General features: G+C 42.7%; 1 protein-coding gene across 11 annotated transcripts in view; it reads right to left on the bottom strand.

Moving 5' to 3' along the window:
- PRKAG2 (protein kinase AMP-activated non-catalytic subunit gamma 2) overlaps positions 1-27,986 on the bottom strand; it is a 492,650-nt gene that overhangs the window by 216,368 nt on the left and 248,296 nt on the right. Inside the window, exon 1 of one of the 11 annotated variants that reach the window (XM_043966990.1) lies at positions 26,072-26,678. The exons of the other annotated variants lie outside the window; for them this stretch is intronic. Coding sequence (XP_043822925.1) covers positions 26,072-26,165 — 94 coding nt within the window. The 5' untranslated portion in view covers positions 26,166-26,678. Of the gene's footprint in view, positions 1-26,071; positions 26,679-27,986 lie in introns of those variants that run through there. 11 annotated transcript variants of the gene reach the window in all.

Below are 27,986 nucleotides of genomic sequence, written 5' to 3'. Positions count from 1 at the left end.
AGACACTTGACACTTATAAGCTGTGTGACCCTGGGCAAGTCACTTAACCCCAATTGCCTCACCAAAAAAAGAAAAGAAAAGAAAAGAAATCCCTGACCTGTTTCCCCCAGGGACATTGGCATATTAAGCCTAGAATATAAGTGTGTACCCAATTAAAGGGATTTTAGGCAGCAAGGGGAGAGGTATCTCTTCCTTGGACACCTAAAATCATACTACACAGGTGATCTTTGGCTAGGTCAGTTCTGTCACTGGGATTAATTTTCTATATTATTTATTCCACCTAAGCATGAATAGGGGTCTGGAGAGAACATCTGAACAAAATATGGGCCCTGGTGCTCTCCAAAGGGGCTTGTAATGGCAAGAGAACATGAGAATAGGCCGTAGAGCCTTCCTGCCATCAGTCGACAGGTCAACACCGAATGTGGTTTACACCAGCCGTTGCTTATTATGGGTGTGCTGCTGACACTCACGGAAACCGATTAGATAGGGGCTGGCCCAGGGAAGTTTTGATTAAATGGCATTCTTCACTTTCCTCATTTAAAAAACAAATACTTATAAAAAACAACAACAACAACACAGCTCCCCGCTTCTGACCTCCTCCCCCATTTAGCTCAACCTTTCCTGTTGCTAAATGGTTCCAAGATCATTCTTGTCTTCAGACTCCATCCTCTCCTCCAGTGATAGTGAGCTATTCATAGCATCCTTTTGCCCCCTGCCTTGCCTGCTTTTCTCTTTCCACTGTAGGGCCCTTCGAAATCCTCCTGGCAGGGCCAGGAATGTGATTCTCCATAAATAAGTCAGGGCAACCCAGTCTGACCTGATGTTTGTAAACACTCCAATGGGTAGGTACCCCACCCTTCTTCTGAGAGGCAAGAGCATAAGGACACACTCTGTGGGAAGAAGGCAGGCCTGCTCTAAGATTCGGGGCTGCGGGGACTAAGGAAAATTGAACACAATCCTGGGAAGAATTTCCTGGAGGCAGGCACCTTTGTGAAGCAGCTGCTATTTTTGTTTGATGTTTATTTTTGGTTTTGCTGGGGGTGGGGCGACCTTTCATTTCCCTTTTTGTATAGTATTTCTCTTCCATCTCTCCTCTCTAGGAACCCAGTAACCTCATGCTCCCATCCTGGAAGCTGTCTAGGGCCTCACAAACTTCAGTGTCCTACATGGCCACTCCCTCTACTAGTCTCCAAACTCAGATTTACTTGTCCCACATTAATTTCCAAAGAACCTCAATGCATAATAGATGGGTGGGTGTCTATTTTGTCTAAATGTAAGTTATGAGGCAGCTAGGTGGCACAGTGGGTAGAGCACAGGCCATGGAGTCAGAAGGACCTGAATTCAAATTCAGTCTCAGCTACTAGCTGTGTGACCCTAGGCAAGTCTCTTAACCTCATTGCCTCAAAAAAAAAAAAAAAAGGAAAAAAATACATATATAAGTTAGGGTGGTTGGTCCTTGGGGTGCTCCAGCTTCTGACCTATCCTAGAGCCTCATAACTTCCCTTATCATGACCAACAGCTTGCAGCATCAAAGCAGGGGACAGAGAAGCAACCCTCGGCAGACAGGGCCAATGTATCCCCTGCACTTCAGCATGTGCTGAGATTTGCCGGACATGGGTATATTCCCAAAGGGATGGGTGAATCAACAGGAAATCAATGAAATCCCTATAGGCAACACAATCTGTCTCCTACCTATTTCCAAGCCTAAATCTTACTCCTATGCTTCAGTATACCACGTGTACTGCTGTCTCTAAACCTTTGCCTCCTCCTCGTCATCAAATCATCTAAATCTTTGCCTCTTTCTCTCTTCATCAACTCTTCAAGGCCCTTCCTCCATGAAGCTTCCTCTCTTACTACATTTCTTTCTTTTTTTGTGAGGCATTGGGGGTTAAGTGACTTGCTCAGGGTCACACAGCTAGTAAGTGTCAAGTGTCTGAGGCTGGATTTGAACTCAGGTCCTCCTGAATCCAGGGCCGATGCTTTATCCACTGTGCCACCTAGCTGCCCCCTCTTACTACATTTCTAAAGAGATGACTCAATAGCCCAGTTCCTCAGTCTCTTTAAATCCCATGACCTCCTCCTTCAATCCACCTTAACTACATACAGGGATGGACACACTCCAGATCTCACCATTACCCATAAAGTGCTGTAGTTTGTTGACTAGAAATTTTGGCATTTCCACATGTGATCATAACTTCCTATTATTCCGCCCTTCCTTCTCAAACTTGTTGTTTGCACTCATCAAGACTTCCAAGCCCTCCATTCCATAGTACTTTCTAGACCATTATTTCTGTTGTGACTTTATTTTCCTCCCTCTCCAATTTCAACCCAGCCAAAGGTTAGCCATTCCAAGCTTATGATGTCATCGGTTTTCAAATTTCTTATCCCTTTGTCCTAAAACCACTGGACTATTTCCACAAGCCACTCTTCCTTGAACAGAGCTGGAGGAAGACTTATAACCTCACTGACTGGGTACATTACAAATTTATATTATCCACCCTGAAGTAGGCCCTTTTATTCCTTCCTATTTATTCCCTATTTCACACCCCACCCCCAAGCTATTACAAACCTTTTCTTCCTTTCTCAAGCCTCTTACCCCTTTCCTCTTTGTGCTGATGATCTTGTCTTACTTTACTGAAAAAAAAAAACTGATGCCATTCTTAGCTCCCTCTTCTCCCTTTCAAAAATCCTTTGGTGTTAGCTTTTACTCCCTCCTTTCCCATGCTCTCTGAAAAAGAGGTGATCTCCTTGCCAAGGTCAACTCATTCACATGTGCACCTGATTCTATCCTCTACTGTCTTCTCTGCCAGATTCATTTCCTCACTCCAACAATGTCTCAGTCAATCTAATGGTCCCTGCTCCATCGCTTTCTAACATGCCCGAGTTTTCCTTTCTTTAAAAAAAATCTTCCCTAGATCTATCATCTCCTCGAGATGATATCCTATATCTCCCCTTTTTCTAACTCCTTAAAAAAGTTATCCATATTCATTGTCTCCCACTTGTCTCTTCTTACTCATTCCTCAACCCATCGCATTCTTGGCTTCCAACCTCTTCACTCAACTGAAACAGCTCTATCCAAAGTTACCAGTGGTTTCCTAATGACCAAATCTGAGGCCCCTTTCTCAGTCCCCCTCTACCTATCTGCTGCATTTGACACTGCTGATCACTCTTTCCTCCTAGATATAATCTCCTCTCTAACTTTTTGTGATGCTTTTCTCTCCTGGTTCCCTTCTACCTGTCTAAAGACTCATCCATCACCCTGGCTGGGTCATCATTCATGTCATGGCCCCTAATTGTGGGTGTTCCCTAAGGTTCTGTCCTAAACCCTCTACTCTCTTCTCTCTACACTTTCCTGTTGATCACCTCATCAACTCTCATGGATTTAATTATCATCTCTATGTAGATAACCCCTAGATTTATATTTAGCTTCAGTCTCTCCCATAAGTTTCAATCCCACATCATCAATTGCTTATTGGAAATTTCAAACTGGATATCCAAACTCAAAATGCCCCAAATTAAACCCATTTACTTCAAACTCCCTTTTCTTCCAAACTCCCTGTTTCTATCAAAGGTGCCACCATCCTTCTCATAGGTTCATGACCTCAACATTATTCTTAAATCCCTACTTTCTCTCACCTCACATATCCAGTTAGTGACCAAGCCATACAATTTCTATTTTCACAACATTTCACATAGCTTACACTTTCTCTCCATTCACACACCTCCCACCTTAGTTCAGGCCCTTATCACCTTTCACTTAGATTATTACAACAGTCTCCTAATTGGTCTTCCTTCCTAAAGGCTCTCCTCACTACAATCCATCCTGTACAATACTGCCAAAGTCTTTTTTCTTAATCCCTGATATGACTGACCGTGTGACTTTCCTACTCAATCAACTCTGGTGGATTCCTATTGCCTCTGAGATCAAATATAAACTCTGTTTAGCTTTTAAAACCTTTCACAACCTGATCCCAACCTATCCTTCCAGTGCCACTGAACAGTACTTCCCCTCTCACATTCTTCAATCCAAGCAATCTCAACCTCTCTCTCTATGTCTCTGTGTGTGTGTGTCTCTTTCTCTCTCTGGCTCTTGTGTTCTCTTCTGCTCCCCTCCAATATGTCACAACTCATCTCCCATTATATTGTGAGCTCCTTGAGGTGGGGACTGTTTTTCCCCTTTCTTTGTATCTCTGCTGCTCAGCAGAATCCCAAGTGTACATTGTTCAGTCATTTTTTCAGTCATAGCCAACTCTTCATGACACCAATTGGGGTTTTCTTGGCAAAGATACTGGTTTAGTTTGCCATTTACTTCTCTAGCTCATTTTACAGATGAGGAAACTGAGGCAAACAGGGTGAAGTGACTTGCCCAGGGTCACAAGACCAGTAAGTGTCTGAGGCCAGATTTGAACTCAGGAAGAAGAATCTTCCTGACTCCAGGCCCAGTATTCTATCCATTGCACCACCTAGCATATAATAGGCACTTAATAGATGTTTGTTGACTTGACTGGCTAAACTTTTGCACTGGCCTGGAGTATATTTCTTCCTTACCTCTGCCTTATGAAGTCCCTCTCTTCCTTTAGGATGCAGTTCAAGAACCTGAAAAGAATTCCATGAACTGATGTATAGTGAACGTGCACAGTGACAGTAGTATTGTTCTATGAAGAACTGTGAAAGACTTAACTATTCTCAGCAATACAAGGATCCAAGACAATCCAAAGGACTCATGATAAAGCATATCCACCTCCAGAGAAAAAACTGATTTGATGAAAAACAGCCTGAAGCATGCTATTTTTCACTTTCTTTCATTTTTTTCTTTTATTCGGGTTTTCTTGTACAAAATTACTAATATGGAAATGTTCCACATAATTGCACATGTATACCCGAAATCTGATTGCTTACTGCCTCAGGGAGGGGTGAGGGGAGGAAGGGAGATTGGAATTTGAAACTCAAAACTTTAAATAAAAAATATTTAAATAAAAAAAAGATGCGGTTCAAGAATGGAATGAGGAGAACAATTTACACAATAATAACCACACTGTGGAGATAAACTTTGAGAGACTGAAGAACCTTGCTCAATACAGAGATGAACCATGATTCCAGAGGACTAATAATGATGCATGCTACCCACGGCCTGACAGAGAGGTGATAGATGGACTCCCTGTGTAGAATGAGATGTATATTTTTGGACATGGTCGATGTGGCAATTTTGGCTGTGCATATTTTTAAAGATGCAAGTCAGGCACCATTTTTCTGCCTAAAGCTTCTCCTAATTCCTCCAGCGGTTAGCGCTCTGCCTCCCACACTACTTCACATCTAACTGCTTTGTATGCATGTGCATTTATTCATTCTATATTCACGCTGCTTATACTTACGCGTGTACTTGTTGTCTCCCCTATTAGAAGATAAACTTGAGAATATGGCGTTTTGTTCTTTGGACTTTTATTTCCAGCTCCTAGCAAACTGCCTGGCACCTACTAGACACTTAATAAATACTTACTGATTGACTGGTTAACTGACTGATGGTGATCCTGGATTGTTATTTAAACCCATACTGTAAGTGACAGCACGGTGGGTGGGTGGGAGCACAGGGGTGGCATTTGGCTGAGACAGTTAGGGATGAGGAACGTGACTATTGCTAGCAGGATTATGCAGACAGTAATTGTGCCACCATGACTGGCATGTGGGAGAAGCATTTAGCAGGAAAGTTTAAGGAGAAGGAAGGACAGTGACTGTTGCTGGTAGATAATTAGACTGGTTGCAACCCTGCCACTCTAGAATATATTTGGCTATCAGCAGAGGCAGAATCAGACCTGTGGGAGCTTCTAGGGCCTTCTAGGGGGCAGTGACATTCACTGTCTGGGTCTCCAAGGGAATTTCCCTTATATGGGAATAACTCCCTGTCTGTGTCTCCCTCCCCTCTGAGGTCTGGTGAGCTGTAGCTGCGTCTGTTACCCCCTCAGTGAACGGGGACAGGGCGACTTAGGGGGCAAGTTTCACGGGCAGGATCTGTGATGTTGAGGCAATTCGGATAGAATCCCGGGCTGCCTATCTGCATCTTGTTGCCACTGTAATCGCATGAGATCCTTTCCCATGCCCTCCCTTCTTTCTCCCCACCCCTCCCAGGCATGTTGTGAGCCCCATACAAAGCCACAGACTCCTTTAGAACAGGGACCATGTCTTAGACTTCTTTGCACACCCTCCCCTCTCTCCTACCACCTCGACAGCCCCTAATATATGTAGTACCTTGCACAAAATAAACCTGAGTTCATAAAGAGACACCCCAGGCAATCCCACTGTCTGCTTTAGCCACCACTCTCTTTTATTTTCCCCCAGGGTTTAAGGCTGAATTGTCAGAGCTTCCAGTCCCTGGGGCAAATTTTCCATTTAGAAGTCTAAGTCTCTGTCTCTCTCTGTCTCTCTTCTGTCTCTGTCTCTGTCTCTCTCGCCATTTGATTGCACCTCTCTCTTTGCTCTGACCTTTCTGAAGCTGCCATCCTGTCTCTACATAAAAGTGCAGTGTGCCTTGTCTCCTCACCTATATGGGTGAGAAAGATCTGTTCCGGACACCTGAGCAATGAGGGCAGTGCTACCCAGAGCGAATGTTCAGTACATACGGAATGAATGAAACCCGGGTGAGAATAGGGAAGCAGGCTGACCTCAGAGGCTTCCCAGCACTGCACGGGAAAGGCAGGGGCCTCAGAGGAGACAACTATTCCTCCCCACCCCCAGGAGAATCACAATAAGGGTCTCCAGAAATCTCCTGGACCTGGTGAAAGGTAGTACGTTGAGGACCATTTTGCTTTCATCTAAAGATCTTTATTTCCTTTCAATCTAAGTTCAATCAACAGCCTCTGGACCCTTAACTATGTCCATCGATTATTCCTATCAAATTGACTCATTTTGTTGATTCAGTCAATGGGGTAACTGTGCAAGGGCACAGTGCATGGGTGCTCCCCCCCCCCCCCGCCCCAGCACACACACAATCTATCTGCCTGACCTTGAGAAATTTATCCTGTTACTGAGGGCCCAAGATTTCAGTAAAAGAAAAGCTAGAATATGATGTTTCTAGGTGTCATTAGCACCAATCTGGCTCAGGATGTAGGTCCTCCTTGAGGATGATCATCAAAGGCTAGCATGGCTGGACTGGGATTCCAAGAGGTCCTCGGAACTTGAGCCTGGCTGTGACACTTCCATAGCTGACTTTACCACTTCATCTCTGCCCCTGCTGCTTTTAAATCTGTCACTTAGTGGGTTAAAAAGGAGTGTGGGAAACAGCATGGTGTAATGGAAAGCACGCTGGATTTGAAGTCAGGAGAGGCCTGGGTTCAAATCCTACCTCCTACACATATTAGCTGTGAGACCACAGTCGAGTCGTTTTTACTGCTGAGTTTTAGTTTCCTCATCTGTAAAGGAGGGGCGATTATACCTGTAAAACCAGCATTACAGGGTTGGTGTGGGAATCAAGTGAACTGACATATGTGAAGCACTCTGCAGCCTTTTAAAATGTTACGGGCATGTCAGGTATTATAGGAAGGAAATCAAAAGCACAAGAGAGCTCTCCCTGGAAGCTGTCAGTGCCTCGACAACCTTTTCCCCAAACAGGGACCCTTTGATTTTTCCCTAATTATCTATCCCAGGGATGAAGGTGATCTATTTTTAGAAGAGACACTGATGCAGCTGAAGAGTTGCTATAGCGACAGCCGGCTGCCACAAACCAAGTCCTGCTGTAGTTCCTCCTGTTGGTAAATAAATCCAAAGAGCTTGAGCCTGAGAGATCGCATTGGGAAACCTTGCCCCTCCTGCGATTAACTTGTGGTCCCTAGGGAAATGCATGGTGGAGGGGGGGGGTAGGGGCAGATGGGGATGTCCATGGACCACGTCTCAGTGAAGCACAAACCCCAAAACGGAGCCCCTCTGACATGGGGAAGCAGAGATTTCCCCGTGGACCCTCACCAAACTGTAGGAAACTTGCAAAAAGGGGTCCGAGATTGGGTGGGTGGATCCCATTCCCTGTTGTCATTAAGAAGAAGCTTTAAGGGGCCTTCGGAAGCCTGAGAGAAAGAAGCTATACATCATAAATGCTGATCCACCAGGGACTGTTGAGAGACGACCAACCCCACTGTAAGGAGCCCCAAAAGAAAGCCTTTAAAAGGCTAGAGGTCATTCTTTCTGAACATCCCTGGTTTTCTGAAGGGTAAGAAGAGCTTGGTGAGAAAATGTCAGAGGCTGGTAATTCTTAATCACACAGAGGCAGAAGGCTCTCTCTCTCTTCCCTAATTCCAAGGAAGGGAAAGAATAGGTGGGGGGGGGCTAATATGTACAGATCTTGGGGGGGGGGGCAGTTGTTTTTTGTCTTTGGCTGCCGAAGCAGAAGCAGCAAACACTGAAGCAGCAATGGTGAGACCATTGGCAAAGGACCAAGACAAGAGAGAGGGGAGAGCAACTGCTAATGAAGCAAAGATCTCAGCATGAGCCAAAGACATGGCTGTTGCCAAATCTGGGGGAAGGGTCTTAGAAAGGGGGAAGGTCAGGCTGGGCTGAGGGACCAAACACCAGTAGCAGAACCCAATGGTCAGGGGAAGAAAGTTCTGTATTAACACTTTTCATTAGCTTGGCCAGAGTATGGTATGGTATGGACTGGCTCTTGGTGTCTAGAGGAGCTGAGTTCAAATCTTACTATTGACACTACTTATGTGAGCTTGGGTGAAAATTCTGAAAATGCAGGGTTGGGACAGAGGGAGAGAAGTTCCTTCCAGCTTTATCTGGATGATTCTATAAATTGCTATTTGTGTTCCCTCAAAAACAAAGTTTCAGAGAGTTGTACCTCCTTCAGTAGAACAACATTATTCTGATGTATCAAAAACTGTTAAGAGGCAGCAATTTTTTTGTATGAAAATAGGTTTAACTTCCTCTACTTGATCCAAATTTTCTCAACACCCTGTCCCCCTTCATTGCAGGGCTGCTCCACACTTCTAGGATCTTCAGCATATATATACTTTGATCAGTCATGAATTAATGGTGAGGTCACTGGACTTGGAGTCAGGAAGACTCAAGTTCAAATCCCATCTCAGACATTTACCAGGAATGTGACCCTGAGCAAATCATTTAAGTGCTCTGTGCCTCAGTGTCCTTATTCTGTAAAATGAACGAGTTGGATTTGATGGCCTCTAAGTTCCTTTAGCAACAAATCTATGATTGATTCCATATCATATCTCTTTATATCCCCACAGTACCTAGCACAGAGCCCACTATGTAGTGGGCACTCAAATGACAGTCATAGATGATGATTTAATATCCTGGAAAAGATTTGGTATTTCCATGCATTAATGGTTCTATCGTCCCACTGATATGAACGCTCCTCCCAACAATGTAGACTTCAACTTGTAAATGCCAATCAATCTTGAGCTACTTTTGCCCACACTATCATGTAAACACTACACAAAGGGGTGCATTCCATGTGCTAGGAGCCTTCTTCTAGATCTCCTGACATTTCACAGACCCTGGATCCCCATTTCATTCTTCATGCCTTTCGTACTGCTTTTCACCTACTCAACCTCCATCCACCCTTTATGACTTCTCGAAGGGAGGTACCACGTCTTACACTTGCTTGTGTCGTTCCTGGCTTTAATCTACCATGATATCCACAGAATAAGCCATCCAACAGATGCTCATTAATGGGCTGATTTTTGACGCATTGGTTATCTGGCTACATAGTATAGACAAGAATTTGACTGGGCTGGGGCTTCAATCAGTCAGTCAATCAGTTGATCAATCAGTGTTTATTAGGCTCTTTCTATCCGCCTTAAAACCAGTCCCTTCGGGCAGGTGCAGCTTGTCAGCCTTGGAAGGCAACTCGCCTAGGGGAAGGAACCCCGATTTTAAACCTCTGCTGCCTTGTGGCTATACCCATATATAGGAAAGGCTTTGGGAGTTAACCCCGAGGAAAAATCAGGAGTCAGAGTCCCTTAGGCAGTTGGATGTTGGACATCACATCCCTCTGGCAACTCCTGCGGAGGCACTGGTGCCAAACTGTACTGGCTCTGCCTCTCCTTTGGATCCACCAATGTCTCGGAGAGGGAAAACCTGCTGCAGGGGCAACAGCTTGTTTTCCATATTGATCTGCCCAGGCCAGCGCCCTGGAGAGGACACTCCAGCACAGCCACACTGTGGCCTGTGGCTCTTCAAGTCGCTGATCCATAGTCGTCCACGACTGATGGAGGCCTACTACTACTATATGTGCCAGACACTCTGCTAAGTGGTGGGGATACAAGGCATGATGTAGCTAACTGAGGAATTCAGGAGAAGGAAAGACCCAAGAGGGCTGGGGTGGCCAGTGAATGCTGGTGAAAAGGAAGCTTCCTGAGAGCAGCCTAAACACACAGCTTTAAACAAATCCAAGCAGTGCCTGTTTGGATTAAGGATCATATGTCATTTGGTAACAGAAAATATCCAGCATTCAATCAATTAGCAAGCATTTATTAAGCACCAAGGTGTGCCAGGCACTGGGCTAGACACTGGGGATAAAGATAAAGAATCCCTTCTCACCTGAAGCTCACATTCTAGCCTCCAAGGCATCATTACTCTTTGTTCTGGAGTGGGGACAATAACTTAGGGTGTGGCTGCCTGCTATTCTAGAAAGATGTAACACAGACCAAAAGCTCCCTGGGGGCAGTCAACTGTGGTAGTTATTAAGCTAAGTGATGAATTCCCTGACACTGAAACCAAAAAGCCCTTTCGGGGCAGCTAGGTGGGGCAGTGGATAGAGCACCAGCCCTGGAGTCAGGAGTACCTGATTTCAAATCCGGCCTCAGACACTTGACACTTACTAGCTGTGTGACCCTGGGCAAGTCACTTAACCCCAATTGACTCACTGGAAAAAAAAAAGCCCTTTCAATAAGAAAGACAAGAAAAGGAAACGTTTTTGCTGATAGTGCCCCCAACCGTTTTTTTTTTTTTTCTAAAGAAGTGACAGGAAATTTTAGTTTCTCTCTCAGTGGGTGCTGTAGAGGGTGGCCAGGTGAGCAACTAAGACATTTGTGTTAGGTTGTTTGTTATCCTGTCCTATTGTAGCTACTTGGGCATCACCATCATCATAATGGTCATTTTCATTTATATAATATTTTATGGCTATTAAAAATATCTTTGGTACATGTGATCCTTAAAACAAGCCTATGATGTAGGAAGTATATTATTACTTCTATTTTACAGATGAGGAAATTAAGCCCCGAGAGAGTTTCTTTTTTTTTTTCCCCCAGATGATCTTATGTGTCTTTGGGGTAGGACACACTCCAGGTTTATGCGGCTAGTGTTTTGTAGCTGCTGTTCTTACTATATCCTTCAGTGACTCGGTAAGGTGGCATAGCTACTCAGTGACAGGAGCCTTCTGACTCCAAGTCCTTATTATCACACCAGGTCAAGCAAAGTCAGCAGGTCTGGAACCAGGAAAGGATTTAGAACATCAGACATGAGGTGCTCATGACAAGGAGCCCTTGAAAGTGAGGAATCTTCTACTTTAGACCAACTCTATGCTTTTGTTGTTGTGGTGGTGGTTGTGGTTGTTGTTGTTAGGACAGTAGCCAGGCCTATGAAATGTGTGGTCGACCTGAGTCCCCCAGATAAGAACAGATTAAGTCCAATTAAATTAGGAGTTCTTTGTCCTTTTGTGCCCTGGACTCTTTTGTCAGACGATGAAGAATATGAACCTCTTCTCAGAATAATGTTTTTAAATGCATAAAATAAAGCATATAAGATAAGAAAGGAAAAAACAATTATATTGAAATTGAAGTTACCAAAATACTTTCAAAAACCCCCAAACAAGTTCTTGGACCCCCACCCAGGTTAAGAACTCCTTATATTAGAAGATGTCAAGAAGGTGCTCTGGTTGGAGTGGGGAGAAGGTCAGAGATAAAGGCAGTTTGTTATCTATTGCTTACAAGTGGATCATGATACACTATCTGGTGATATTGTCCCATGATCTTAACCTTAAAAAAGAAGACCACCATAAATGTAGGTGCCAGATCTTCAAGAGATACTTGCAAAAGCAGAATTTTGTGATGGTCTACTTCATCCCACTCCCTAGCCCCAATATCCTTATCTTATGGTGAGAAGAGAGCCTTCTCCTTCCTCCCTGAGTCCTCAAGCCCTAAGGGACATGCTTAGGCTATATTTACCCCCTTGGCTCCAGGAGGACTAGCACCTCTGGTAAGAGGGTTTGCTTAGCCCTTTCCAAGGCTGCTTATCTACCTTTGGTGTGCATCTTCACCCAGCTCTCACATGTGACTCCAAGAAGCTGTTGGCATGTGCAGGGGCTATACCCTGGTAAATCATCTCAGCAAATGGCCTAAATCAAGCTGAGGGTAACTGACCTGCTTCAAACCTGTTAGTTTTAGAGTTAGGGGGAAGTATATCCCAAGCATGTGAAGACTTCCCCCAGGAGACTGGATGATTGAGAACAATTTGTCCCAATGATCAGGAAGGTGGTTTAGAGCTTGATCATGCATCAAAGATGCCACAGTCGTCTATTGCATCCTTGGCCATGGTCAGTAATCTTGACTTTTGTCTTGCCACTGAACATCTATGACTGATGACTTTGCATAACTTTGCCTCACTTAAATCCAAGTCAAGACATCACTCATGATGTCACTGGTCTTCAAAAAACGAAGGATGAACAACAATATCACAATACCCTAGAGCTGGACACAGGAAAACAGAGGAATTCAACAGTCAGAGGCCAACTCTGGGATGATTAAAATGAATAGTGTAGGGAATGTTTAAATCTCTAGATTCATTATTTCTTACACTTTATTCACTCTCAGCACTAGAGCTAGAGAAAAGTTCAGGAGGTCATCTAGTCCAAGGTTTCTTAAACTTTTTTCACTTGTGACCCCTTTTCACCAGGGGAATTTTTACATGACACTGGGTATGTAGGTATATAAAATAGGTATACATAACCTTTTACTGTTGTCAAACTTTTCACAACCCCCACACTCAGTTACACAACCCCACATGGAGTCACAACCCACAGTTTAAGAAGCTAGGATTCAGTCCAACTCCCTCTAAAGTCTAAAGGGTTAAGTGACTTGCCTTAAAGTCACCCAGGTACTAAGTGTCACAGAAAAACTTCTGACTCTAGAGTCAGTGCTCTTTCCATTGTGCCACATTGTCTCAGGCTACCATGCTAAAAGTAACAGGTCTTTATTAAAGGTGTATGTTAATTTGTACTAAGGGGGATAGAAAGCTGAATTTTATATACTTAGGGGCATGATGGGAGCAGGGACAAAGGAAGAGGAGTTCGTGGCAAGGAAGGCACCTGGGCCTGGGTCACCAAAGGGGAAAAGGATATGTTCCAAGACAATTCGATGTGGTGCTACATAAATAGAAAACATGGTATTCCCATGGAACATTTCAGACAGATAATCATCTGGCACCTGTTTGAATAACTCCAGTCATGGTGACTTTAGTACTTAAGAATTCTAATTGTTAGAAAGCTCTTTTTAATTATGGGCCAGAATTTGTCTCCCTTGGGCTTCTATCAGTTGGTCTTAGCTTTGTCTTTTGTTGCTAGACAGAATACGCCTTCTTCTGCCTTAAAGCCCTCTACTCTTCTACAGATCAAGTACAAAATACAACCAGGATAACCAATCATTCAAAGTACCTCCTCTCTCTCTCTCACTTGCAAGCACACACACACACACACACACACACACAGTATATGCATGCATGTACATTATATATATTTTACTAGGTAGAATATATAAAATTATAGTATTATACTATGTATCATATTACAGCAAGTATAATCTATACATACAGATCATCATATTCTACGATATAGTATACACACAGCCCATATACATACATATATGTATATGTCTATCTAATACACACATATATCTCACACACACCCTCTCTATTTAACTCCTATTTTGATCCCTTATCAAGCCATGGAGGTAAGCAGGTTTTGCTAGATTCCTCCTAGGCACAAGGCACATTCCTCCTCACACATGCCACTCTATCTCTGGCCTCTGACCTTGACCTGGATGTCTCCCATGCCTGAAATACATTCCCTCATCTCTGCCTCTGAGAATCCGTTCCACACTCACCTCTCTTTCTCTCTGATTTAGTTTGGAGCTTCTAAGGTAGTAGAGGTAGAAATCAAGGGAGGGCATGCAAACTTGCCGATGACCCATTACTTGCCAGATCTTTTCTCTATCCTCATCTCCTTGACCTCTCTACAGCATCTGAGTCCACTGAAATCAGTCTTTCCTCCTGGAAATCTCTATCTTCTATAAGTTTTCATATCCTTGCTTTCTCTTGGTCTTCCTCCTACCTGTCTGAGCACTCCTCGGTCTCCTTTGCAGGTTTGGCATGCATATCATGTCTCTCTCTCTCTCTTTTTTTTTTTTTTTTTTTGGTGAGGCAGTTGGGGTTAAGTGACTTGCCCAGGGTCACACAGCTAGTAAGAGTCAAGTGTCTGAGGCCGGATTTGAACTCAGGTCCTCCTGAATCCAGGGCCATTGCTTTATCCACTGCGCCATCTAGCTGCCCCCATATCATGTCTCTTAAAAGTGGGTGGGTTCCCAGGATCTGGTCTGGGCTCTCTTCTCTCTCTAAACTAGTTCACTTGGTGACCTCATCAGCTAGCGTGGATTAAATTCTCATCCCTATGCAGATGACTCTCAGATCTGGAGAGTCACCCTCTCCTCACTTCTGCCTCTTGGAATTACTCATTTCCTTAAACACTGAGCTCCATCTTCAAAATGACATCTTCTCTGATTTTCCAGCTCTAAGCGCCTTCCCCTGCCCTAAATTATGTTATGTTTATTTTTCTAAATTATTTCGTATATCCTTGTGTATGTATTATGTTATTGCCCCCCCATATTATGCAAGTTCCCTGACAGCAGGAACTATTTTGGTCTTAGATGCTTAATAAAAGCTTGATTGATAGAAAGCTTTTTTTTTTTTTTTGGCGGGGCAATGGGGGTTAAGTGACTTGCCCAGGGTCACACAACTAGTCACGTGTCTGAGGCCAGATTTGAACTTGGGTACTCCTGAATCCAAGGCCAGTGCTTTGTCCACTGCGTCACCTAGCTGCCCCCGAAAGCTTTTCTTACAACAATCCTACAGGGTAAATCTTGTAAGCCCTTTGCTATGGGATTCCTTGCTTCACTTTATCCCACCCTGGAAGAACAAAATAGTGTTGAATACCCTGGAGTGGTAACAATAAGCATCCCCTGGTGACATCAGTTGGCATTATTTTCATGTCTACAAAAGCACAACTTTGCCAGCTGGGAAAAGAACTTCCCATGATCTTTTACCTTGATAACTAGGGAGGGATAATTAATGCTCCCTTCAGGGAAGTAAAGTCTAGTGACAGTGTACTAAAGTGGAGAGGGCACTGGAACTGGGAGACCCAGGTTTGAATCCCAGCTCTGTCACAAACTAAAGGTGTATGGACCCTGAGGAAATCACATTTTCTTTCCTTCAGAGGTGGTCCAGTTTCATTACCTGTAAGATGGGAATGAGAGAGGGAAGGTAGAAAATTGGAATAGATGATTTTGAAGTTCTTCCAGTTGTATCATTTTGTTATTTTGTCTTTTGGGAAGTCAAGATGAAGGGAATGGACTCGTAGTCCATTGGGATGTTGTCACAGACTATTGTTCCCCTAAGTGATGTTTCTTAAACCAGGGAGAAACAAGTCTTGAAGAAAGACCCAAACCCCACTTTCCAGGAAGGTTATCAAACTGATGCTCCTAGAACTGCAGTAGTCAGTCACAGCAGGTAACATTATACTATTCACCTGCTCCTATACAGGCAAATTTTATCTTGCTCTTTCAAAGGTGGATGACCCTGTTCATCTCAGCTATTCTGACTCCACCATATCACTTCCTTGATTTCTCAGAGCAGGGCATAACCTGTGTTCCTGCCATCCTTCCACATCTTCAACCTTCCTCCCTCTCTCCATTCCTTTTTTCTTTCTTTCCTCCTTCCTTCCTTCCTCCTCCCTCCTTCCTTTTCTTTCCTTCCTGTGTCTGCCCTCAGCTCACACGGCACCTTTTATGGGAAAGCTCTGCTGATTTCCCTATCTGGTAGTGTTCTCCCCTTCACCACATTTTTATTTACATACTTATAGGATTCCTTGCTATATCTCCCCACTAGGATGTAAGCTCTTTGAAGGCAGTTATCCCATCACCTATCACAGTGTTTTGTACATGAGAGACACTTAAATTCTCATTGAATTGAACTGAATTTCTTCATTCCACTTCTCCTTTCCTCCTTCCAGAGAAATTCTAGCTTACTTAGTGATCCATTTCTTTCCCAGAGCAAAGGATAGAGATTTTTCTCATTACATCCCTCTGATCCATCAGGAGGCATGGGTGTACTCTGTAAAAAGCCCCCAAACATCTGTCAACAATGAGGTAGGTGGCAGGGTAGGGCAGAGGATGGGTTGGGATACTGATGTATGACTGTAATGTCTGGGTATTTGTGAAGTCTAAGGGTGTGTACTGTTTGGGTGTCTGTATATAAGACAAACCACAGATTTCGGCTAGGGAGAGAAAGATGGTATGACAGGACTGATAGAAAATATTTGATTCTCACTATTTTAAGACCAGATCTACATAACCAAAATGGGTGGAAGGCTGCAGAATTATCAAGTGAAATTTCAAGGGGTGAAGGTGGGAGCAATGTAGCCAGGGGTGTCCAATTCCCTGTCTTCAAAACTCCTGTGGTCTGTGGTATATGATGGTGATAGAATATTATTGTACTATAAGAAATGACGAGCAGGATGATTTCAGAAAGGCCTAGAAGGACTTGTATGAACTGTTGTATAGTGAAGAGAGCAAAGTCAAGAGAACACAGAGACAGCAATATTGTTTGATGAAAGACTTAACTATTCTCAATAATACAATGATCTAAGACAATCCCAAAGGACTATCAACGAAATATACTATCCACCTCCAAAGAAAGAACTGATATTGATGGAACAAAGGCTGAAGCATGCTCTTTTCCCCTCTTTCATTTTTGTTCTTTTATTCAAGTTTTCTTATACAAAATGACTAATATGGTAATGTTTTCAAAATTGACTAGGTTGAAAAAAATAAAATAAAATAATTTGGGAGGAAGAAGTGAGAGAATAAAAAAATAAATTCATGATAATTAAAAAAAAGTAAAATAAAGGCAATAAGCCCTTTTATTTAGTACATTAAAAAAAAAACTCCCTTGGTATAGCCCTAACCATACTAAAAGGTAACTGAAAAATGTTTAACAAAATAAATAAAAATACAATAAAACACAGATAATGTTAATTTTGTGGTTTCATAAGTCACCATGTGGCCTGTAGGGATCCAGTAAAAATTGCTTGGTTGAGTAAAAATTTCTCAGGTGAAAAGGGGTCCTGAGTGGAAAAAGCTATAGACAACCAATTTAGATAATCCACTATCTAATCTACAACAGAATGACGTGAACAGATTACTGTCTACATTGCCAGATAAAGTGCTCTAGTTTCTAGTTTGATTCTATTGAACAGACCTGGCCTGATCATAAACAATTCGGCAGAGGCTAGTCAAAGAATCAGTGAAGTTAAAGGCTATTTACTTTCTCCTTTCAATCCACTGAAAAGACAATATGGCATCCGGGTGTGAGAACACCAAGGAGACACTTAGCTGTTGGGTAACCTTGGGCAATTCTCAACTTCTGTTTCCTCCCATGTCTGCCTTTCAGACCACTGCATTCCACCCTACTGATCCAATATTACTTCCCTTCTATATCTCCACAAAGGACTTTTGGTCCCACTGCACTGACCATCTTTGCTTCCTACCTTCACTCAACGCTATTTCATACATACACCCTATCTGCCCAGATGCCCTTTCGGAATGCCCTAGTTCCTCATTTCTTTTTTCTTTCTTTCCTTTTCTTTCTTTCTTTCTTTTTTTTTTCCGGAGCAATGTGGGTTAATGACTTGCCCAGGGTCACACAGCTAGTAAGTGTCAAGTGTCTAAGGTCACATTTGAACTCAGGTGCTCCTGAATCCAGGGCGGGTGCTTTATCCACTGCTCCACCTAGCTGCCCTTTGCTCCTCATTTCTTATGTAGGGCCCAGTGATGGGAATGATAGTCCTCTGAGGTCCAACTCGAGAACTACCTCCATGAAGTCTTCCTCAAGTACTTTAGGCCACATTTTTCTCTCCCCAGTATTATGTCCCAAGGGCACAGCTTGTCTAAGTGAAATCTTTTTGATGCTTCATGATACTGACACAGGGGAAAGAGTGCTGGGCTTAAGAATCAGGAAGAGATGGGTTGAAATCTAAATCTTACTACCCGTGTGGCAATTGCTCTGTTTCCTCTTCTAACAAATGAGGATGATAACACACCTGTAGTACCAACCTCCCAGGTTTACTGTGAAGCTCCAGTGAGATAATATGGGGAAAGTCTTTGCAAACCTTCAAGTGCTATATAAAGCTATATTTATTCTACATTACATTTACCACTTTATTAGGAACCATTTTATGATAGTTGTTTCACATTTAAGTCTTCTCTCCCCAAATGAACTGAAACTCCTATAAAGCAGGGGTAGAAATCTAACAGTATCCCCAAAGTTCCCATGGTTTAAGCTATTAACACTTAAAACTGCACTAAAACTTTTAGGACATCCGGTACATCTGTATTCTCTGTGTCATTCAGTCCAGTCTCAATTCAACACACTTGTTAAACTCAATAGCTCCAACTGCCTCTTAAAACAAGGTCTTTGAGGCTCTTTGATGGCAATCTGGACTGGAAGGGTGGTAAATCTCATTGCTTCTCTGCCGGCCATTGTTAGGAGCATTTTTGGCTAAGGACTCCAAAAAGAGCAACTCCTTTTTTTTTTTTTTAATAGTTTCCGAGGAAAAGTATCATTCTGCTTAGGGATCCACTGTTCTCCTCCAAGGCCCCCTGAACACAAGATATCCTTTAAATAGTGAGGATAACAGTCTCAAATTGGTAAAAACCATCCAACTGAAGAGCCCTGCCTGTTACTGTGGGCAGCTGGGTGGCACAGTAGATAAAGCACCAGAAGATCTAAGTTCAAATCTGACCCTAGACGCTAGATATTAGACCCTGGGCAAGTCAATGTTTGCCTCAGTTTCCTCATCTGTAAAATGAGCTGGAGAAGGAAATGGCAAACCACTGCAGTATCTCTACCAAAAAAAAAAAAAACCCCAAACAAGGTCATGAAAAGTCAGATATAACTGAAAACAATTGAACAACATTATTGTGCAAGCTGGTCAGAGAATGGAGAATCACAGGGAAAGTCCTGGATCAGGTCGGGAATCCATCTGGCAGCTCACATGTTATTGTTTCCTCTAGAGTAGAGACTCTAGGTAAAATGAATTTCCTACCGGAATGGCAGAGACCATTCTGATGGCTTTTGCACAAAGAGGGCAGGAAGGGAAACTGACACTATGTCACTTGATTTTCCTAGGTAGGACATTAATCTTTGCTCTATATGGTAAGGCATTCTTGGATCCCTGCCATTCATCCTGCAACATATTGACGAACAGTATTTGTCAGGAAGTGGGAAGACAGGAGATTTGTCATTTCAACTTTCAATCAACTAAGGGTAGGGCAGAAAAATTATTTTGCTTCACCCTTCACTGAAAATCTTTCTATGTCCCACTACATTTTTTTCTCTCCTATAAATATAGTCTAGGGGACAGTGAACTAGATAGAACACTCTCAACATGACTTAGGACTTGATTGAATACCACATGGTACTGTTTTCTAATTATTTCATATGTCTCTCTTGCTCTTCCCCACTAGAATGAAAGTTCCTTGAGGGCAGGACTCATGTTTCCTACTAGTCTTCTTCTTCTTCTTCTTCTGGTGGGGCAATGAGGGTTAAGTGACTTGCCCAGGGTCACACAGCTAGTAAGTGTCAAGTGTCTGAGGTCAGATTTGAACTCAGGTCCTCTTGACTCCAGGGTTGGTGCTCTATCCATTGCGCCACCTAGCTGCCCCCTGCAGTAGGTTCTTTAAGAAGGCTAGTAGGGCAGCTAGGTGGCGCAGTGGATAGAGCACCAACCCTGGAGTCAAGAGGACCTGAGTTCAGATACAACCTCAGACATGACACTTACTAGCTGTGTGACCCTGGGCAAGTCACTTAACCCCCATTGCCTCACTCCCCCCCCAAAAAAAAGAACCTACTGCAGAACCAGATACTTAGCAAACTCTCAATAAACATTTAGGATGATAAATTTAGAGCTGGAAGGAACCTTATAGATGATTGAATCACAAGATCATAAACTTAGAGTTGTACAAGAATGTAGAGACCATTAAGTCCAACCTCCTCATTTTACAGATGAGGACACTGAGGCTGAGAAAGGTGAAGTCATTTGCCCATGGTCTGTCTGAGGTAGGATTTGAATTTAGTTCTTGGCTTTAAGCTCAGAAGTCTACTGTACTATTCTACAGAATGTACTATTTAGCTGTCTCCCATTTTCTCCCATTTACAGAGAAGAAATTCATTGGTTAATTGATAATTGAACTTTTTTATCTGAAAGAGAACTTGCAATTCTTGCAATTATTCCAAACATGATCTCATATTTTTAATTTTAATTTAAAAAAATTGAACTTAAACACCCCAAAACAGTATTTCCATATATACAGCAGAATGTAAAAAATAATATTGTATATAAAACTATGAATATTCCATATCACTTTTTTCTTTAAATGTATAATAAATTCCACACATTGATTTTAAAACACAAAGCTCTGATTATTTAGGACTCGGTGCACGTGCTGTAAGAGTATGGACTGAATTTGTAGTGAGCCAAGGCAGCCTGTGTGGCTTGTTTCTAATTCCTATTATTAACTTACTTCCTTGTTATTTGTCTATTTTGTCCAAGAGTAGAAGACTGAAGAAAATCCTGGCTAATTAAAGGTTTAGTTAGCAGTACAGTACAGTGGAAAGTGCTAGATTTGAAGTTAGAAGACTCGGCTTTGAATAACAACCTGTGACACTGAGGCACGCTTCAACTGTATGGGCTTAGTTTCCTTATCTGTGTATTTCACAATGACTGGTGGCATTAGGTGATTTCTAATGTCCCTTGCATCTCTAAATCTATACTCTTAAGATTCCTGGTCTTATCTAAAAAATAAGGGACTGGGGTAATGGGAGCAGACACAAGGTAGGGAATTTTTGACTTGGGGGAAGCAATAGGCCCTAGAGAGGATATTCTGGCTACTTAGGTGATTTAGGGTGACAGGCAGGGAGAACTGAAAGGAAATGGGAAAGAGCACAAAAGACTGACTTCACTGTTCTGTTGTATCCATATCACTGCCTGGATTAAAAAGCACAGGCAAAGCACTGGCCCTGGATTCAGGAGTACCTGAGTTCAAAATCCGGCCTCAGATACTTGACACTTACTAGCTGTGTGACCCTGGGCAAGTCACTTAACCCCCATTGCCCCGGAAAAAAAAAAAGCACAGGCAATCGATTTTATTTTATTGGTTTAGTGAAAGATTTTTGCTGAAAAAACTTTTAATAAAAGAGAATACCACTACTATAATAGGTACTTTTAAAAATTCCGAGTGACCACTGATGTACTAAGGTAAAAAAAAAAAATGAAGCCATTAGAATACTGGTCAAGCAGTTATGGATAACAACATTATCAGTGAGAAGGAAGAACCAACCTCCCCCCCCCCCAGGGCAATGAGGACTAAGTGGCTTGCCCAGGGTCACACAGCTAGTAAGTGTCAAGTGTCTGAGGTCGGATTTGAACTCAGGTCCTCCTGAATCTAGGGCTGGTGCTTTATCCACTGAGCCACCTAGCTGCCCCCAGAAGAGCCAAGTTTTAAAGAGCATAGCAGGAGTTAATTGATCTGTACCCTAGCCCCTTGGCTAATCTCTGGCAATGGAGGAGGTCCTCTTGCTATACAAGGAAGAATACCTTTTTCATATTTCTTGACATAATTTTTTTTAATTTAATGACATTTTAACATTTACATCCACCTAGAAAAATTCAACTGAGTGTCAGATGAAACAGATTGGGTGGCCAGGAGACAAACCATCAACTAATTAATTAACTATTTATTGAGTGCCTACTAAAGTACAAAATACCGTGCACTTGTAGGAAATCCAAAGAAGCCATAATCTAAAGAAGTGCCTAAGGAAATAAGACAACCCACTGGTCTTGTTTAGTAATTTTCTAACCTACCCAACTGTATTAATATTATCCCTCCATAATCTTTCTTTTAAGTGCATAGCAATTTTATCACAGACTAAGTTTTCTGTTGACATAAACAGAATCTTGGTTTACTCTCACTTAGACAACATCTAGAGAAAAGGGATTATAAACCAAAATCTTTCCTGCCCCCCTACCTAGTACCCTAAGGAAAGTGTGGACCGGCAAGTTTAGGTAGGTCCCCTTTGGGCTCATGTTTTGGACCTGTATGAAAGGTGATATAATTCAGTCCTGGCATGTAATGGGTACAAGAGAGAAACTGGGCAGAGGAGCAGGAAGGGGAAGCTTGATAACTTTTCCTGAGGAGGACCATAATTCAAAGGGGATTATAACTGTACTGTTTGAAGTGTTGTAAATTCCCAGCATATAAAACCCCTACCTTCAAATGTAAGAGGTTTCCAGAACCAACCATCTTGGGGTTATGCCATTTGGGATTTTCCACATCACTTTTCCCTTCACTAGCCTGGAGAATGTATATGATATGGATTCAAAAAGGTCATGTTATTTGTTTTTTCTCTCCCACCTAGGATTAGGATACAAGAGGGAGAATCGGGGGGTGGGGGGGTGGAGAATTAATACCATTCCTGGCGAGGCCATACTGAATAGATGAAAGGGAACTGAGTATAACTCCCATTGGGAAGGGCCAAAGACAGATGTTCTCAAGCTACGGGAGGCAGTTCTAGGGGAAAAGGAAGGTCAGATATCAAATTCTTCTAGGCAGGAATTTAACCATGGGGGCACATGGACAGTTACTGAGAGTGTATCCCTGAGAGAACAGAAGGCTTGGGAAATAGTCACCTTTTACCATGAAAAACACTTTAGAGAGGGGGATAAAGGAAGAGTACTTGGGATGAAATGTAATCATAGAATGAGACCTCTTTTTTATTCTATACATGAGGAATCAGACCCAACCACAGAAATTAAATGATGTGCCCAATATCACCCGGGTACTAAATATCAGAGGCAGTGTGGGCATTCAGGTTCACTTCAGTCTTGGCTCCTGACCGACTGTCTCAGATGCTAAAATCCTACCAAAAACTCTGGAACTCTGGTTCTAGGTTTGAACTCTATTGGGGGGGAGGGCAAATCTGCAGTAGCAGGTGACTGAGCCTTTGACTCCCCTGGGAATACCAGAGAATTCCAGAAAAGGTCTTGATTTTCCTAACTCCAAGATCAGAATTGACTTTCGAGTATGGGCACTTCCAACACTAGGTAGGCAGGTATATATGATTTTTACGTGGGGATCTTTATAAGCAGGGAGATGACCCAATTATAATTAAGGGGAGAAAAGTCTTCCTGACAAATAGGTTTCCAATTCTTGGTCTTGCCTAACAGGGTAATTAAACATCAAAATTAATGGAATGACAAAGACTCTAAAAATGGTCTCGAAGGTTTCCTGTATCTTGTACTCTCCAAGCAAAGAGCAAGTTTCTACAGGGAAAATACGTTCATTCATTCACTCAACAAAGATGTATTAAGTACCTACAGAGGTACAGAGCACTGTGCTAGGGTCTGGTAACATAAAGATTAGAAAAGAAACATTCCCTGCATTCACCGAGTTTCCAATCTGGTGTTCACTTTTTCCATGAAGCCTCACAAAATAGCTCTCTCTATAGATCTCATGTAATGACTCTATACAATATAATAATATGATATAATTATAATGTAGTATCATTACATATTGTGTAATTATACAAGACTGACTACTCTCTCTCCTGACTGCCTACAACATATAATTAATAATGATAATAATTCTCATTTCTAGATATCAAACTGAGACCCCTTTCTTTTACAGACAAGGAAACTGAAGGATGGGTCAAGTGATTTACCCAAGGTCACTGGAGGCATGATCTGAATCCAAGTCTTCCGACCCTACATCCAGTGCTCTTTTCACTGTCTGGGTACTTTAAGGCTTACAAAGAAAGGACTTTGCTCACAACAACTCTACAACATAAGGAACCGAAGTGGGGAGGAGGACTGGAGGCCTTGCAGCCTTGCACATGGATAGGAAGCTAGCCTCGTGATATCCTTTGCAACTCTAGAGACAGCCAAGAGTGGACCTCCCCTGGGTGAGACCATTTCTTTCTCAAACTGTCTCTGCAACCCGTTGGAATAAGTACCTCAAGGAAATAGGCAGCATGGTATATTGTACACAGTAACAGCAACGTTGTGTGATGATCAACTATGATTGTCTTAGCTCTTCTCAGCAATATAATGATCTAAGACATTTCCAAAAGACTCATGATGGAAAATGCTCTCCACCTCCAGAGAAAGAACTGATGGAGTCTGAATGCAGATTGAAGCATACTATTTTCACTTTCTTTTTTGTAAGTTTTTTCCCTCCTTTGGCTCTGCTTCTTCTTTCATAATATGACTAATATGGAAATATGTTTTACATGACTGCACATATATAACCTATATTAAATTGCTTACTGTCTTTGGGAGGGGGTGGGAAGGGAAGAAGAAAATTTGGAACTCAAATTTTTATTTAAAAACAAATGTTAAAAATTGTCTTTACAGGGCAGCTAGGTGGCGCAGTGAATAGAACACCAGCCCTGGAGTCAGGAGTACCTGAGTTCAAATCTGACCTCAGAGATTTGACACTTACTAGCTGTGTGACCCTGGGCAAGTCACTTAACCCCAATTGCCTCACAAAAAAAACCCCAAAAAAACAAAACAAAAAACCCCACAATCCTAATAAAAAGCCTTTTATTAAAAAAAAATGTCTTTACATGTAATTGGAAAAAGATAAGATACTATTTAAAAGAAAAGAAGGAAAAGGAAAAAAAAAGCCCCGCGACCCTGGGGCCAAGCTGTCTTAATTGGTGAGTACAAACTCACCTTACCCATTACATCTACCTTGCTTCAGACCATATGATGCTTCATATCCCATACAAGTATCCAATCCCAGCCATCCATTTGCCCTGCCATTGAGAATGTGCCCAAATAAATTGATACCTCAAATGCTTCTGCATAGGATGTGCTAATCAAATCCCTTATGAATCCACTCACCATGTCTCAGCCACCACTCCCATGTGACTTGTCTTTCCCTATCAGAATGTAAGCTCCCTGAGGGCAAGAAATACTTTTTTATTTGTATTTCTAAAGGTCTGAACATGGTAAGCACTGAATAAATACTTTACATTCATTCTATTTCTTCAGACTCCAGTAAAAAAAAAACAAAACAAAACCCAAAACTACCTCAAGATTAAGGGGCTGTAAATTTTTATATTATTAGTTGATCGGATTTTAAGCCTTGTTCTCCTTTGTGGCTGGTTTACTCCTGTCTTCCTCCTTCCCCCACTCCTTGCTGCCCCCCCCACTTCAAGATTCATTCTCTCTCAATTTGATTACTAAATGAGATCCTAAAATATGCATTATTTTTAACCACTTTACACAATATACCTCTTAAAGAAAACAAAACAACAGCTAAAACATATCAAATTCACTCATTCATTAAAACTCCACCCTCAGCCCCCAAGCTGCTGTTTTCTTCTAAAAGAAAGTCAAGGGCAAAAAATTTGGAAATCTGTATTTCGCCAAGTACTGTGACAGATTCTTCCAGGACCATGTGGGCAAAGGGAATGAGAAATCACTTCAGAAACACATCATTTTAGACACAGTTCATGGTGACTGCACTGGGTGTACCCCAATCGTCACAGACAGAAAGAAACTCCTCAAACTATTCATCTAAGGACTGCCTACTTAAAACCCTCTAAGGTAAGGCTTGTTAGGAGTAACAGAGCAAGTGGAGATTATGTAGTAGACTTTTGCACATGCATGAACCTCAGTGTTTCATCCCAGCTGCCCACCACAGGGCATCAAGGACTGGGGAATGGAATGGGTTCCTACCGAAAAGGCCATGGGGTTCCGACTGGCGCCTCTCAGTACTTCGGTTCTGGTCCTTGCGTTTCTTGCTCCCCCTGAGGCTGCCAAAACGCTTCATGAGCTGCACCAGCAGCCTGAGATCATATCCAGTGCTGGAAAAAGTGGTGGAGAGCCTGGGGCTGCCCAGTGGTAGCCCCCCCAGGGGCACGTGGAGGAGCAGGGAGGGAAGGCAACAGGCTCCCTCCCCCCAACACACATGCACCACCCCCTCAAGTCTCCCAACAGCAATTTCTGCTCAAGTGATAACCTGTCAAATTGAGAAGGATCCACTGGAGGGGCTTTTTAGACCAACCCAGAAAGAAAGAAGGGGAAGCAGACCGGAGCCAGTAGCCAAGGTATGGACACAGGTCTTACTGTACTGCCAGGAATCTGCAGAGGGCAAGAAGAGTTTGAAATGCCCACTGGTTGTGCTGTCCTACCACCAGCAGCAGCAGCAGCAGTCGCAGAGGCTACTGACTGAAGCAGCCAGTCTTCTCCTTAAGTAGGCAAAAAGCTGCCAGCACCTCAAGCTGAATCTCACCGGGTAGATTTGTTTATGTAGCGAAGGTCAGGAACTCAATGATAAGCTCCAGGATTTTTTTTTTTTTAAGGAGGGGGTGGTAAAGACTAAATAGGCAAAGGAAGCCCAAGCCCTCTTGCAGAGAACTGTCATGTGCAGTTGGGCATGATGTCTCCTTAAAAAGACTGTAAAAGGAAACCACCCTGTACAGACAATTCTTGGCACCAATTGGCTGCAGCACATTCCCATTATGATATGACATCACATAACTATTTTGATTCATGTATTCTAGGTCTCCCCTGAGACGGAATAGGAGGGCTGCTTCTTGATGAAATAAGAAATAAGTTGGGGCAGCTAGGTGGCGCAGTGGATAGAGCACTGGCCCTGGAGTCAGGAGTACCTGAGTTCAAATCCGGCCTCAGACATTTAACACTTACTAGCTGTGTGACCCTGGGCAAGTCACTTAACCCCAATTGCCTCACTTAAAAAAAAAAAAAAGAAAGAAGTAACTGGTTTCTAATCTGGAAATTGCTGGGCATCCAGTCAATGAAGGAATGGAGATAATTCCTTAATGGAGGGACACGGGGTTGCCCAATGACATTGAACTGGTGTCTGCGGTAAATGCATAATTCCCCAGTGGCCTGGACTTTAGGAAATCTTCCTAGCCTGCACACAATGTGCTTTGAGAAGACTGACTTTTTTTCTGTTGTTTTTTGTTTTGTTTTGGTTTTTTTGCCAAGCAACGAGGGTTAAGTGACTTGCCCAGAGTCACACAGCTAGTAAGTGTCAAGTGTCTGAGGCCAGATTTGAACTCAGGTCCTCCTGAATCCAGGGCTGGTGCTTTATCCACTGTGCCACCTAGCTGCCCCGAGAAGACTGACTTTTGAGAGAGAGAGAGAGAGAAAGAGAGAGAGAGAGAGAGAGAGAGAGAGAGAGAGAGAGAGAGAGAGAGAGAGAGAGAGAGATGTTTGCAAGAAATCCCTGAATACTTTTGCCACTTGCCAAACTGACTTTAAACCTTCAGCAGAATACTAATATAGACTCACGTTTGTATAATGCTTTAAGGTTTACAAAGTGCTTTCCCCCCACTTGAACTCTGTGAGGTAGATGGTGGCAAGTAATCTTATCCACATTTTGCTGATAGGGGAGCTGAGGCTCAAAGACCAAGTGACTTGGCCATGGTCAAGCAGCTAGAAACAGTGGGGAGACTGAATTTGAACTCAGGTCTATTTGCTCTTGGTTCCATATGATACACCACACTGGCAAAAGCTTTGGTCAGGAAGGTTTTGGCTCTGGCTCAGCCTCTAAAAATTAGCTGGAAGATGTGTTATCTTCCTGAGCCTCAGTTTTTTTTTAATCTCAGTTTTTTCACTAGATGAA

Source organism: Dromiciops gliroides, chromosome 5 (genome assembly GCF_019393635.1).
Source record: "Dromiciops gliroides isolate mDroGli1 chromosome 5, mDroGli1.pri, whole genome shotgun sequence".
NCBI lineage: Eukaryota > Metazoa > Chordata > Mammalia > Microbiotheria > Microbiotheriidae > Dromiciops > Dromiciops gliroides.
The sequence above is the reverse complement of the archived record's forward strand: the minus strand, read 5'-3'. Positions and strand labels throughout refer to the sequence as shown.